General features: G+C 40.6%; 1 protein-coding gene across 2 annotated transcripts in view; it reads left to right on the forward strand.

Moving 5' to 3' along the window:
* Positions 1 to 15701, forward strand: part of lsm12b (LSM12 homolog b) — a 38384-nt gene extending 22683 nt beyond the window's left edge. The window contains exons 4-6 of one of the 2 annotated variants that reach the window (XM_085966338.1): positions 2889 to 3015; positions 7164 to 7258; positions 14629 to 14751. In XM_085966338.1, coding sequence (XP_085822464.1) covers positions 2889 to 3015; positions 7164 to 7223 — 187 coding nt within the window. In that variant the 3' untranslated portion in view covers positions 7224 to 7258; positions 14629 to 14751. Of the gene's footprint in view, positions 1 to 2888; positions 3016 to 7163; positions 7259 to 14628 lie in introns of both variants that reach the window. The other variant, XM_085966339.1, reaches the window with a different exon arrangement.
* The last annotated feature ends 360 nt before the right edge of the window (positions 15702 to 16061 follow it).

Raw genomic sequence — 16061 nt, forward strand, 5'->3', positions numbered from 1 at the left:
CTTGTTCAATTGCCATGATATAGTTTAAGTATGAGCATCATTTTAGTAAGAGTCGAGGAAGTAGCTCCTTTGTCTGATTCTGCGGTCTTGAATGATCAAGCTCCTGGATTTTACAGGCATCAGTAGAATCTGCATTAAATTATATTGCTAGGTATCAGCTGTTTGTTACAAATATTCAAAAAGTAATGTTTTTTTTTAGCCCTGCTCTCTCATGAGGGGTTGAAATGCATGATTGGCACCAATATTAGTACATCTGGCTGATACTGCAGTACTACCAACTTTCTTCTCCCCAGTAGGTTGTAAGAATGCTTTTGTCCAGAGTGAATCCCAATATCTTTTTAAGGAATATCTAGCCATTTTATCTTCATTCTGACTTTTTTTCTCTTTCCTTTCACCTTCTTACCCCATTTCCCCCCCCCCCCCCGGCCCCCAAACCCATTGCCTGACTGAAGGCGTAGACTCTGGTGTACAGTCCCACGGTTGCCCTTTTGGGCACTTTGACCAAGAGGCACTTCATGCGAGAGACTTGACAGTCGGGCCCATTGCAACCGAGCTCCAACCTTGATGCTGCCCTTGGGTGACATCCACATTTGTGCGTCAGGCAGGGGTTGCTGGATAGCGGCTGGGACCAGAATTCCGTCCCATTTCCTCTTTTTTTGGGCCCCCCTCCATCAAAACCTTGAGGTACTGATGCCAATTGTAGCTCTGAAGCGGCAATTAGTCCTGGTCTGTATGACTGAGCTACTTGCTGGATAAACAGTTAAGTGGGGAGCCTTGCACTCCAAATGTGATTTAAAACTTTTAAAAAGTAAATTAAGTTTAATCCCTTGGCATCATTTTACTGTTTTTGGAGCTAGTTACTGGAATGTGCTATTCCAATACTCTCTCTTGCCTATCCACCTAGTCCTAGTGGAGGAGCTGGGATGATGGAAACAAATCCATGTTCTCTTCTCCACCCCCCCCCCCCACTACATAATCAGTGTAAAACTAACAACGTCTGCAGCAAAATGTCATTTTTTTCCCCCCTGAATATAATTTGGGGTCCCCCCACTTTTTTTATTTAAAAAAAAAACTATTTGAAAACAAATGTTCTAGGAAAAAAAACTTGGATTTACTTTTCCACGTTTTAAAGTTAAAAATGCTCTTTGCTTGCTGAACACTGCCATTTTAATTCAGCAGTGGTTAAGGTGAAAAAGAAGCTTGATGACCCACATTTCTGTCTGCACGCAGTCAACAATTTTTTTAAAGTTTTTAATTTTCTCCTCCAGCCCTAACCAATTACTGATGTGTTCGATCTGTCCACCACAAAATTGTGACAGTAGTTTGGAATGACTTCTGCATTGATTTCCTCCCCTGCCCCGTCCCAATTTTTAACCCCTTCCACTCCACTATACTGACCAACCAGCTGTTCAGCATTTGCCTGGGGAATAGAACTGTGGTCCTAACTCTTGCAGTGATGCACATTATCACTTCAAGTGTGCCATTGCACCTCATTTTATAAAGATCACATGGTGTGGTATTGAACATACAGACCTGGAAGCTCTCGGATTTAAGTGCAGGTCTGTGCTGAGTTAGCTGTTGCAGTAGACACGGGTGGGAGCACTACAGTTAGCCTAATTTTCCCTGGAGGAAGGCGGGAGAGAATTAGCCAGAGGTCCTACTCTTTATCGCTGTCCAATAGCCACTGCAGTGCACGCCAGTGTTCCCTCTAACTTTTGTTTTGAGCTGTGCGGCCCATTCAAGAATCCACGCATGCAAGGTTTTTGCATTTAAAAGCCAGTGAACCGACTGCGCGGGAGCTCTTGACACCTGCGCGCAGCTTAAAGGGAACATTGGTGCACGTATGTGATAATTGAACCAGGTTCTGATTTTATTTTGCCCACACTCCCTTCCACCCTGTGGTAAAATGGGCAGGAGGAAGAGGGGGCCTAAAAATGGAGAAGACCAATGCAGAAGACATCCCAGATTGCTGTCGCACACTCCAGGACTTGCAGCATGTAATCTAGGCTGCCACTTCAGTGCAGCACTGAGGGAATGCTTCATTGTCAAAGTTGCCCTCTTTTGGACGAGAAGATAAATCGAGGCATTGCCTGTTCAGGTGGATGTAAAAGATCCCATGTCACTATTTGAAGAAAAGCGGAGGAGCTCTCCCAATGTGCTGGCCAGAGTTAACCCCCTCCACCAGCACCAGCAGAACAGATTAACTGGTCAATGATGTTGTTTGTGGAACTTGCACTGTGTAAATTGCCTGCTGCATTTGCCTACACAACAGTAACTACATTTTAAAAAGTGTGAAGTCCCTCCCTCCCTCCCTCCCTCCTTCCTACCTGGGCATTAGACTTAGTCCAGGGAAAAAAATCAGTACCACTTAAAATAATAACTGATGCGAGACCCGAGACAGGGAATCATGGATAATGGCCACTTGGGCAAGATTGCCTGCGGAACCATCCCATGTAGTCAGTCACTGCTTTGAGAAGGGAAGAACAGAGGAGAGCAAAGTTACTCAAATAAAACTGTTGGCTGATCTGTTAAAACAGTTGCTGTTTTCTTTCCCCAAACTTTTTTTGAGGTTTTCTTTTACTTTCATGGATCAGTCAGTGTCTGAAACTAAGGTAAATTTCCTTCCCCTTTTTGGGGAAATGTCTGACCTCCCAGTCAGTGCCTCTGTACCATGACCAAGCTTATTAATTTGATATGTGGACAAACATGAGTGTAAATGCTGTTGTGTTTTTCCCTGACTTTGCAACAGTTTTCAGTACTAAACAGTTAAGTTCCATCAAGAATTATGATAAACGAAAGTTTCAATAATTTTGATATGGCTTAATGGATTGGAAATCTGTAATTAGTTGTCTATTCACCCAGCAAACTTACATAACATACTTTTTTAGCATCAAGGACTGTAAATGGCAAGAGAAGAGCATAATCGTCATGGAAGAAGTTGTAATTGTACCACCTTACCAGGTTGAGAACTGTAGAGGCAAAGAGGGAAGCGCATTAAGTCACGTACGCAAAATAGTAAGTATATATATGTACATTTTGTTAAACTCATTTAGAACATTTATTCTCTTCCTATTTAGGGTTTTTCCCCACGTGACATTCTTTGCCAGGGAGGACAGTCAGATGACATTTTTAGGCCCCACAAAGAGAATGTCCCATTTTTGTGGAGAAGTGCCTCTCTTGCTGCAGTCTGCTTCTCTTTCCACCCCCCACCCCACACTCCCTGATGGCCTGCTTAAGGTCAGGAACCTGCAGTGTGGAGAATTGCATTGCCAATAGAATGGGTGAACTGTGCAGGAATCCTTTTGTAACTTTAACATGCTCACTCTTCCAGAAAGATGTTTGAAGAAACCTTCTGTTTGGGTGAGTGCACATCATTCCTTATTTTACCTCTACACTAAAGTTCTCTTTTGAGCAACTGTGTAGAATTTCAGATCTTTGGGGTTTTTTTTTGTGAAGCTAAAAGAATGACACCAAGCGGGGAAGAGTTTGCAGTTTAGCCATTGAGTTCCTGATGGCTGTACAGCTTCGTGACTTTATGGAACTTCTGCATAGAGGCCAGGTGCTTCCCCCACATGGAAGGTCATTTGCATTATGTTGCACTCCCACTATCTTCCTGCACTGCTCCATGGATGACTGGATAAAAATTGGGCGGAGGGTAGCTGTCACCCACTTGGCAAGAGACACCAAAAGCAGGAGAGAAGGGTAGACCTCTTTTAAGAATCATTTTTTTCCCCCTCAAATTGCTGTGGTGGTAAGTACAGATACTCAATTTATGTTGGAAATTATTACCCTTCCCTGAAATGTTACTTGTATGCCTGAAAATATTTGGTTGTTACAGACTGTTTCATTTTTAATGTGGTTATTCTGACATTGAGTGTCCTCACATGAAGGCATGGTCTTCAACTCTTGTTACTTCATTTATATCTGGCCCAAGGAGGCTGTGGACAGGAGCTTCAAGCAACTGCACCACTGAGTGGTGGAATGCAGCATATCTCATACAGGTACAACCCCGGTAATCCGGCACCCTCGGGATCAGGCTGGTGCCGGACCACTGAAAATTCCGAACCACTGAAGGTGTCGAAAGTCACCACAAACACCGCCACCACCCGCTCCTCCTCTTCCTGCTGCTGCCCTCCCTGTGCCGCCGCCCACGGGCTGCTCGGGCTCCATCGCTCCGCTGAGCCGTCGGTGATGCTGCGCGGTCCAGGCGCTGATCCTGACCCAGCGGCGGTCCCGGGACCCGAGCCGGACCCATCCCAGGGAGGGAATGTGACAGCAGGACCTTCCTCGTGCTGGACCACTGAAGGTGCTGGACCGTCGGGTGCAGGATTACCGGGGTTGTACCTGTAATTCATCCCTGTCTTCCTATCATACTGAGCTTCTGATTGCTTAGCACCTCCCCTTTGCAGTTGACCTTGTTTGGTTGTGTAACTTAAAGCAGCTAGCTTGAGTGGAATTTGTGGAGCTATGATGGAGTTAGGTGACCCACCTCCTTGTCTTCAGTCAGTATTGGTGCATGGTTCAGGGAGACACTTGGAGAAAAGAGAGAAAATACTCTTCACAAAAGAGATCCTACAAAATAAATTCATAACTTGCATTGCCCCTCAATCCAATTCTCCATATGTATGAATACATTAATATGGATGTGTATTCCATTTAGTATCTTAGATTTTGTTAATACTTAATTTGGAGATAACCAAAACATTTTAAACATGATCAGGAATTTGTAAAGATGCATGCATTTTTAACATTTATTGTATACTTGTTAAATATTTGAATTGTGTTGCACATGTTGGATGGCTAATAAAACTATCTATAATTATTGTTATAGGGAAACCTGCTAAAAAAATGAATAGCTAAAATTAAAAAAAAAAAAAAAAAATTAGTAGAATTTCCAACTTTTCAGTGGTGGTTATACCTGCTGTATTTAGCAAGATGTTTCCATGTGTTGATAGTGACCCCATCATAACCCTGGCACAAAATGGCAGAATCAGCATTCAACAAAAATAATGCAAGAATAAATGTTACATGCATTTTCATTTTATGTATCCTGCAATTGAATTGGATTTGATTTAATTGTATGTACAGGAAACTTTGTGCTATCCAGCACCGACGGGACCGAGCTGCTGCCGTTCCCTCAAAACTGCCGTACACTCCAGAGCTAATGTTGAAACATACGGAGATTTTCATCTCTGTATGAATCAACAAACCTGTTGCGTCTAAACAGTCGGCAAGCGTCTCTAGCTGAAGCTGTCGCTTAGTTGTAGACCTTGCAGAGCTTGACTGTTCAAAAAAAGCAAAGAAAAGAAACGAAAAGAATAAAAAACAGCTCCTGATTTTTGCCGGTGGCTCGAGCTTGCCGGACGGTTCGCCTCTGGATAACACAAAGTTTCCTGTACCTGTGTTTCCCAAGCTGGGCTTTGATGTTGCTTGTACCTTTTGCAATGCAATATCCATTCTGTAGCACTGTTACTAGGTATAACTAGTATTTTATTTAGTTTCCTTATTTTTGATATTGGAAAATTGCTTTAATTTTTATGCCCCAAGAACTATTCATTAGTGTGGGGTTTTTGGTTTATATTATTATATAGTATCCCAAGATGTAAATTTTTAAATTTGGAAGCAGTCAGTAGGTACGCTATAGTGATTTGAATCTTAAATGACAGTAAGTACTGTTAAGTCTGACAAATAAGGCTTCTGTTACTTTAGGGTTTTGTTACTTTTTTGTTTGTAAATTTTGGCCTCCAAACTGTTACAAGTATAGGCAAACAAAATGGCTACATTTTACTCAAACTTTAACACTTAATGTTGCCATGGCTGACTGTATTGTGGAATGCAAATAATACATTCAAAGTCCCACTGAATACTTGGACTGGCAATTTTGTCAGCTAATTGAGTCTGGTGCTTGCTTAATGTTTTAATTGGTTGTCATCTAATATGAGCTTCATACTGAAATGTAATCACATATACTGTTCATACAGTTGCAATTTCATTAAAATCCAAAAACACTGACTCTCCACCCACTTGATTTGTTTGGTCTATAGATGGCCTGCTCCGAGCAGAAGGGGGTCAAGAATTATTTTTCAGACAAATGAGTGACAATTTTAAGGCCATCACATCCCTTGTGAAGGAATGGAATTTTCATGGTGATTTTTCCTAACCTTTCCCTGTTGTACATTTAATGAAGTGACGCTGTCCATTCAGCACCATGTTTACTAAAGAACACATTCGGTCAGCTGGATGACTATCGATTTATGTAATCTGTAAAAAACTCGGCAAATTACTAAATTGGGTTTATTAATTCCTTGAGACTTTATGAAAGGAAACCTCCCAAGTTCTAACCAACTTCATGTTTTTACTACAACCAACAGTTGAGATATTAATGCCTGTCATTTTAATTCACCGCCCCATTCCCACTCAGACCTCACCGTACTCGGGCTCTTGCATTGTTCCACGGAAACCCAGCGTAAGCTCGAGGAACCGCACCTCATCTTCCGATTAGGCACTTTACAGCCTTCCGGACTCAACATCGAGTTCAACAATTTCAGATCATAACCTCGGCCCCTATTACATTTTTTATATATATTTTTTATCCACACCTTTGTTTTGGCCCTTTCCCCCCCACTTTTTTTTCTCTCCCACATGGCAGCTGTCTCCCATTCTGCCAGCGCATTTCACACCTAATCTAGAGCCGTCTCTTGTCTCTTTACTAGTCCTAGCATCATCTCGTCTCGTCTTGAATACCTCTTAATGTCTCTTCACTTCTCTTTTGTCCTTTCATCCCCATTCCCCAGCCCCCAAACTGGCCTTTTAATCTGTTTCATTTCCTGTGTTTTCTCAGTCCTGACGAAGGGTTTCGACCTGAAACGTTGTCTCTATTTCTCTCTCCACGGATGTTGCCTGGCCTGCTGAGTTTTTCCAGCATTTTCTGTTATTTCAGATTTCCAGCATCTGCAGTATTTTGCTCTCGTTGAGATATTAATGTCTCCACAAACAAAACTGATAGGATAACTTTAAATAATGATCTGTAAGTGACAGTTGACTAAATTCGAGTGGACATAATACATTTCTGGCCTCAAGGCATTCAGTTTCTATCATCCAGTGTTAAAATGTAAACTTTTTAATAGTCGGCACAAAGCACTAATTATTTTCTATCATTTCAGCTATACAGTAAAAACAAGTTTCAAAGTGGAGGTTTCCACTTGCCTGATAGCAGCCATTAACTGCTTAGGAGAGACCGTTAACAGCCTTTTGTCAGGTAATGTCAGTAGGCTACCTGCTGTTGATTAAAGTACATTGGGGAGAAATGGGGCTGCTGTTTTTTTAAATTTGTGATTAAAGCTTTTTTGTGCAATGAGCACTGTACACTTAGCTATGTAAAAAAATAAATAAGCAGTGAACTACTAGTTATGCATTTCAGCCTCATGGGATCATCCACTGATGATAAGGCTGCTTGTCTCTCCAAGCAAGTAATGGCTGCTATCAAAGAACTATCTACTTGTTTTTCCCATGTAGGTGAAATAACTAGTACTAAAAACTAGATATTGCAGTGTTGATTGTTAGCCTGAAAGCTTCCTTCAGTATAGCTACATGCCTTTGTCTTATTGCAAGATGACCGCATCTTATCTAAATCAATTTAGTAACAAATTATACAAGTTTTAAAACCATTTGATATTGACCAAGGGACAATATTCCTCCGTTCAGTGTATTTAGCTTCTCTCTTTTTCCGTGCCCCCGACCCCTTTAAGCTGACGCTTACAAAGAGTCACTGTTTTCATGGGAAAAGGCATTAAATAAACTTTTTAGGGGAAGGGGGGGAAAACCACGCATCACTTCCATTACGGTAGTGTCACGAGTTGGTGATTTTAACATTGCTTTTTGTGATTCCAAACGCTTTTGCGAACCACTTTTCAGGAAGACAATTTCCCTTTATGTGTATCTTGGTCTGTGCTTGGCTGAAGCTAGTATAATCAGTTGCAGAGTAGAGCTGGCACTGACACAATGGGCCACCTCCTGTGTTGCAAAACTCTGATTCTAATAAGCTGGTCTAACTTTACCAGAAGTAATTGTGTAACTGTCTCTCTGAATCAAAGGACTGGTGCAAAATAAGCTTGAAACTAAATAAAAATTACTGCTCATACTTGGAATAGTAGATGCTGCAATATGCTATAGGATCTCAACACAGTGGGCAGTTCTGGTTTGATTTCCTAAACCATGTGAGTGAAGCTAAAGCTATTTTAAAGATATCCTCTGTTACCTTAAATCATATGCCCATATATTTAAATTATTTAAAACGCACAAAGCAAGTGTAGAAGGAAAAGGAGTTGAGCAGAAACTATACTGAATTGTGTATGTGGCCCAAACAAATTGACCTGTTCAAGGTCTTGGACCAAAGTGATACTGTAATATTTGACTAAACACCAGAAAATGCTGCTTTTGTGTTCTAAATGAATCTTTAATGTGCTTTGTTTTCAAACGTACCAGATAGATTAAACATAACTTGCACAAATATGCAAGAATCCAGTTTGTGAAAGTAAGTTCTAAATCATAACCGTCCTCCATTGGCTTGGTTATTTTTCTGGCACCACAGAACAATCTTCCAGTTCTTAAAAGCAGTTCATTATTTCATCTCTGCAGGAAAAAATGAACTTCAAAGTGAATATTTTCCACTTGATTACAGCAGGAGAAAGAAAGGGAGGTTTTCAGTGAGGGTGATGAGGCAGTGGAAACACTGGGTAGAACAAAGGATGCAAGGCTTTGGACCTGCCTACCAACCTCCTGACAGTAGTGATGTAGTGGGAGGATGTATAAATATGGAGATCAGGGAAGCATGTAGCAGAAATAATGTGGTTATAATGGTATATTTTATTTTTCACAGACTGGGAGAAACCGAACAGTTCAAGTAATAAAGACAATGAATTACTAGAATGTATTTGTAACAGTTTTCTGGAACAATATGTTTTAGAACCGACTAGTAGTACTAAATTTAGTGATGAGTAATGGACCAGATTTAGTTAACCATCTGACGGTAAGGGAACATCTTGCGAACAGTGACCATAATATGATTGAATTTGATATTAGCTTGGAGAAGGGAGAGTCGCAAACCACGGTTTTAAATTTAGGCAAGGCAAACTTTGAAGGGATGAGATATAAATTGACCACAAAACTGGGCTTAACTTGTTAATGGGTAAACCTACAGACAAACTGAGGATTATTCAGAAGTGTTTGGTACAATACAAAATCAGTACATTGCCTAAAAGGCAAAAGCTCCACTTGCACAATTAAGCAACCATGGTCAACAAATGAGGTAAGGGACAGTATCAATCTAAAAGCAAAGGCTTGCACAAATGCAAGAAAAAGTGGAAATCCAGTGGACGGAGAGCTATAAAAAGAACAGATACAAAGAAGGGAATTAGGTGCAAAGAGGGAATAGGTAAAGAATTGTAAAACTAAACGTAAAAGTTTTTATAAATATATTAAAAGAAAGTGGTAAGGGGGATGTGGGCCCATTAGGACAGATGCAGGTGAGACTATAATAGACAATCTGGCAATTATAGACTTGTTAAATGAAAAACTTTGTATCCGTCTCCACAGTAGAGCAAGAGGGCAAAATATCAGCGGTACAAGGGAACCTAAAAATAAGTCAAAATGAGGAACTAACTGGATTTAATAAGTTTTTTAAAAAGTGTAATTGCAAAATAATAGGACTCGAGACAAATCTCCAGGACCTGATGGTTTCCAGATTCACATTGTGTCTTTTGGATTGCATAATTGCAAATCTCTTATTTTGGAAAGAAGGGAGGGTGAAAGTGGGAAATTGGTCTGTTTACCAATAATTGTGAGGAAGTTACTGGAATCTGTGATCAGAGACAGAGTGACTGAGCACTTGGACAAGCATGAGCTGATCAGAGAGTCAGCATGGATTTGTTAAGGGCAGGTCATGTCTGACTAATTTAGTTGAATTTTTTTGAGGAGTTCCCTAACCTGGTAGATAGGGAGGTATCTATGGATGTTGTTTATATGGACCTCCAGAAGACACGTGATTGGGTTCCGCATAAAAATAAAAGTGCATGAAATTTGAGGTAACTTTGTGGCGGAGGTTGGTAGGTAGGAGATAGAGGTTAGGGATAAAGGGAATGCACTCTGACAGGATGTGTCAAGTTGTATTCTTCAGGGATTTGTGCTGGGACCGCAGCTTTCCACCATATATCAATGACTTTGATAAAGGAATAGAGAGTTGCATATCCAAGTTTGGAGATGATGCCAATTTAGGAGGCATAGTAGGTTGCATAGATGGAAGCAGGCAATTGCAAAGGGACAAAGACAGATTAAGTGAGTGGGCAAAACTGTGGCAGATGGAGCTCAGTGTGGGGAAGTGTGAGATCCACTTTGGATCCAGGAATGACACATTGGAATATTTTCTAAATGGCAAGAGACTAGGAACTGTGGAGGAGCAAAAGGATTTGGGGCGTCCAAGTACACACATCACAATGCTAATAACAGGTAGAAAAGTAATCAATGTCTATTGGAATTTGGCCTTTTATATCAAGGGGGCTGGAATTCAAAGGGTAATAAGTTTTGCTTCAGTTGTACAGAGCCTTGGTCAGACCCCATCTGGAGTATTGCATTCAATTTTGCCTTGTAGGGGTTACAGCGCAGATTCACCAGAATGATACCAAGGAATGAAGTGCTAAATTATGAGAGCTGGTAGCATGAACTTGGCTTGTATTCCCTTGAGTTTAGATGGTTGAGGGTGATCTATTTGAAGTGTTTAAAATGATAAAGGGATTTGATAAGTTGAAACTGAGAAATTCATTTCTTCTGGTGGTGGAATCCAGAACCAGGGGGCACAATCTTAAAATAAGAGCTAGGCTATTTAGGAATGAAATCTGGAAAACCTTTTTTCTCACAAAGGATAGTGGATATCTGGAACTCTTTTCCCCCCCCCCCCCCGAAAAAAAAAAACTGTGGATGCTGTGTCAATTAATTTTCAACACTGCGATCGCTAGGCTTTTGTTGGGTTAGGGTATTGAGGGACATGGAGCAAAGGCAGGTGTGTTGAGTTGAGGTGCAGACCAGCCATGATCTAATTGAATGGTAGAACAGACTTGAGTGGCTGAATGGCCTACTCCTGTTTCTATGTGCCATCAACTACAGCATAGAGCGATTTGAGAGGAAGCCACATAGTTACCTATATAAGTTTAAGGTAAGGGTAACAAGGGATATGGATCAAAGGTAGGCTGAGGTACAGATCAGCCATGATCTGTCTGACTGGATATGCTGGGGGGTTGGGGGGGAAGGGAAATGAATGGCCTACTTCTGTTCCTATGATAGCAGCAGCTGTTAGCTACATTATAGCGATTATTGCCAACTTTTTGTGATCTGTCATTGGATAAAATTTCACAAAAATATGATGGCTAGTACAATTTTTTTTTCTTTTTGGCAGTGTAGAATGATATGCATAATGAATACTGTTCTATTTAATCATTACCAAAACCCGTTTGCCTTGTGAGAAAAGTCCTTTGTATGTTGACATATCCAGTTATTCCGTTTGGCTTCATCAATAATGAAACGTTTGGTATTGCAAAACTAATGGTTTCTCCAAAGCATTTACTTTGAGACTAGATTTTTAATCCCATCATTGCTTGTAATACTGACGAGCGCTGTGTGCTTTAAGTTGTTTGGAACCAGGCATTTTATTTTTTAAGGTAAAAGCTGAATGTTCATTTTGGCTGAGACACACTATCCAAATTCCAGAATGAAGCTGGAAGCCCATGATTTATGTCAAATCGGTTTGTTTTTGTGCAAAACTGACTTCAGGCTCCAAAAGGAAATGGTTGCCTGAAGTCCATCTGCTGGTTATTGGAATTTTCTTTCCAGGAGGCATTAAAGGCCAACTGAATCTCTCTCGCGGTTGGATGTATTTTATGAGGGCATTGTGAGGGGGGGGGGGGGGGAAATTCCTTCCTTGTCTGACTTCAGAAGCATAACTTTGTACTATGGTTCTTCTGTGTTTGGGAAACAATACATTTAACAAATGTTACTCGTTTTATATATTTCCAATGTATTCCAGGCACTCCCTGGCTCAGTGTCAGACAAGTGTTGATTTTAGAAGCATGCCAGTTCAACCTCTGGGTCCCTTCCCTGTACTGAGTATGCCACCTATTTGTTTTTTGTAGATTAGTCTCGGTCATACACGTGGGCCTGGCTTTGTTATAAATATTTGAAAAGTTCTTCGTGATGCATTATTCTTGTTACCTGCATTTTATTTCAATTTTGTGTTGTTGAATGAACTTGCTCAGAATTTAAACTGGAATTTGAAGCAAGAGCTCCATATTTTAACTTTGCAGTAAATATACAAAATGTAATTTGGATAAAAATGCTTACTGTAGTTTTATGGACACCTGAGTCTGAAGAATAAATTTTAAATTGTGATTGCTTTATGCTAGTGTTAATGCACATTATGCTTGTGTAAAATAAGAGGGCCTTTCAGAATTGCAGAACTTGGCAGGTGCACATACCTTGCACTTTCAGTCCTGAACTGGTTCCATCTCGTGATTCTGGTTTGTATATGAACATTCCTTTCCACCCCTTAAGCCTGTTTCGCCATTCGGTTAGATCACCGGTTGATCCGAATCTCGACTCCATTACCCGCATTAACTCCATATCCCATGATCTCATTAAATGGCGGAACAGGCTCGAGGGGCCGAATGGCCTACTCCTGCTCCTATCTTCTATGTTTCTATTCCCTTACCTAATAAAAATCTGTCACTCATTCTTGAAAATTTCAATTGACCCAGCATCCACAGCTTGTTTGGAGAGAGTTTTCCAGATTTCCACTACCTTTTGTGTGGGGGAAAAAGTGCTTCCTCTGATTTTACTCCTGAATGGCCGAGCTCTAATTTTAAGATTGTACCTTCTTGTTCTGGATTCTCCCACCAGAGGAAATAACTTCTCTAACTGCTGTATGGAATCCTTTTTTATAATTTTAAACACCTCAATTAGATCGCTCTCGTCCTAAACTCAAAGGAATACAATCCTAGTCCATGCAACCTGTCCTCATAATTTAACCCTTTAAGCCCTGGTATCATTCTGGTGAATCTGCTCTGTACCCCTGATGTATCTTTCCTGAAGTGCAGTGCCCAAACTGAACACAGTACAGGTAGACTACCCTTTATCTGAACTTCCGAAAACCGAAACCCTCTAAAAACCGAAGGTTTTTTCGTTCAGCGTAAGTCGTGCGCACGGCCCCCCCGCCGACCCCGACCCCCCCCCCCGCCGACCCACCTTCCGAAATCCGAAATTCTCCGAAAACCGAAACCTGGCTGGTCCCGAGGTTTTCGGATAAAGGATAGTCTACTTGTATTCGGAATGGTGTCTGATGAAGGCTCTGTGCACCTGAAGCATCACGTCCTCCCCTTTACTCCAATCCCTTTTCAGATAAGGACCTGCCTTCCATTAGCCTTTTTGATTACATTTTGTACCTGTGCACTAGCTTTTAAATTGTTTACCCGGATCCCTAAATCCCCTTTCTCCTCCACAGTACCTCATCTCTCTCAATTTAGAATGTCTTCTTGGATCCAAAGTGGATGACTTCACACTTCTGCGCCTTGAACTCCCATCTGCCAGATTTGCCCACTGTCTGTGCCTTTGCAACTTCCTGTTCCATCTACACAACTTGATGTGCCTCCTAGAAGTGCCAGTTGCAAACTTGGATATACAACTCTCTGTTCCATTATCCAAGTCATGATCCATTTGGAGTAAAGCCGAGGCCCCAGTACAGATCCCTGGGGAACACGACTTGTCATATACCGCCAATCAGAGTACATTCCCTTTATCTCTACTCTCTGTCTCCTCTTTCCCCCCCCCCCCCCCCCCCACCCCCCAATCAATTACTAACTCATGACGCAAGATTACCTCCAATTCTGTGCACTTTTAACTTTGCTAATAATCTCTTGTGTGGAACTTTATCGAATGCTTTTTGGAAGTCTGCATAGGTAACATCCATAGACACTCTCCTGTCCACCACATTAGTTACCACCTCAAAAAAAATCCACTAGATTAGTCAGATGTAAACGCCCTTCACAAATTGATGCTGACTCTCTAATCAGCTCATACTTGTTCAAATGATCTTTGCTGAGATTTTCACACGCTTGTCAGTCCTCCTGAGCGCTGATGGGCTATTTGATTATAGGGCTCATTGCAGCGGAGCCTCTTGGTGTATTTGTAATGACACAATTGGGAGCAAAAACACTGCACTCCCATTGCCCTGTCCCGTTGGCTAGGATGCCTCTACCAAAATTGAATTTGGAATCATCTGCTCCGAAAAGCTTAGTATGGTACCGCATTATGTGTTTATTGACTTGTTCATTAGGGAGCGTGTAATTTTATCACTTTTATAATAATTGGGTTTACCTGAGTATTGTCATTTTGTTCAAGACGTAGGGTGGTAATCATTCTTGGAATAATGTTTGACTCATAAAATGACTGCTTTTTAAAAATAAAAAAACTTGCCCTGCACATGCCTTTATTGGTCTATTGAAACTGCTGGACTTAACTGTTGAATGAAAAGAATATAATTGTGTTTTGCTTGTTTTGGTTTTATTTATCTCTCTTCCTTTCTTTTAGGTCGAGAAACATTTTAGAGATTTGGAAAATCAGAAGTTAATGCAACAACGTTCACAAGCACAGCAAACACAGAAGGAAACTGCCTTGTCGTCCTGAGTGGCTTGGAGAGGTCCTTTGCAGAGCTTGAGTGGGGGGGTGGGGGGTGGGGGGGAATTTTTTTTCCTGGGCTGGGGAGGGGGTAGTCCACACATTTTCCAGGGAGAATCTACAGTGAGCTGACATTTCCACTTCCAGAGGAGAACAGACTTTACAAAAAAAAAAGTATAAAAGACAACACTTATTGTAACTTGACTAACTATGAATTACCTTTTTCCTTTGTTTGCTTTTTTAAAAAAAATTAAAAAATGGTCAGATATTTTGTTAATTTTATTTTTTACATGTTCATTTGCTTTTGTCCATCACACTCTTTAGGTAGATCCTAAACTGCTGTCTGTGACCTGCACAACACACACAACTTTCCATACATTTGTTAACAAACCAGCTGTTTGTAGTAATCGTGTTCAACGGAGGGGAAAAAAAAGCAAAGCAAGAAGGTAATTTAACATGTTAAGTGGTTGTCCCATTTATGAGAGATTTCCTTTTGAGTCCTTTTTTTTCCAGAAACTTATTCCCAGAAGGAATAAGTCCAGTTTTTTAAAAACATCACAGAAAAGTCTTCCAGTGAAGAATTGAGTATCTGATGATGGAAGATTTGGCTCATTAGCTTATATCCTCTGACTGTGTACAGAATCGGTTTGTCTTGCTAAGACAGTGCTTACGGAGAGTGCGGCCGTTTTAAAGGATATAACTGTTCATGCAGTTTTGCATGTGTCATGTACTGTACACTTCATTAAATTGGAAGAAAAAGGTTGTCGCCTGGTCTTTGCATAATAAAATTAGACAGTAACAGTCATTTAAAAAGTCCTTTTTATAGGCTGGTGAAGAATCTATGATAATGTATATTTTTATTCGCAGTCCCTGTCAGCACAACACTATAATATAAATTGGAGGAATTTAAAAAAAACATTTTAAAGCTGAATCTGTTATTGTCTTATTTTGATTGAAAAAATGAAATTAAAGAGAGTAAGAAGAAATTTGTAACCGGTGTTCTTTATTCTCTACTTTGATGTTTCCTTCATGAGATTCTTTTAACAAAAAGGGCAGCTGTTTGTTTATAAACGATTTTCCATGGCATAATGGTAATGTTCAAACATCTCGATGAACAAATATCATTAAGTGTTGTATTGAAATTTAGCACAGGGTGGAAATTTATAAAATCGGCATCTTCCCCCAAGTTAAACCTTTCCGAATTATTTGAAAGGTATTGTGTATGTGTCCTTTGTTACTCAAATCGCAGTTCATGTATGAAAATTCTGGTAGATTCAAATCAGAAACTATCCTGAGATGAGCTTGGTATTGAGTAGAGAAATGAACTTGCAATATGTGTACAATAT

This window comes from Somniosus microcephalus, chromosome 24 (genome assembly GCF_052327205.1).
Source record: "Somniosus microcephalus isolate GS21.2 chromosome 24, FLI_Smic_1.0, whole genome shotgun sequence".
Taxonomy (NCBI): domain Eukaryota; kingdom Metazoa; phylum Chordata; class Chondrichthyes; order Squaliformes; family Somniosidae; genus Somniosus; species Somniosus microcephalus.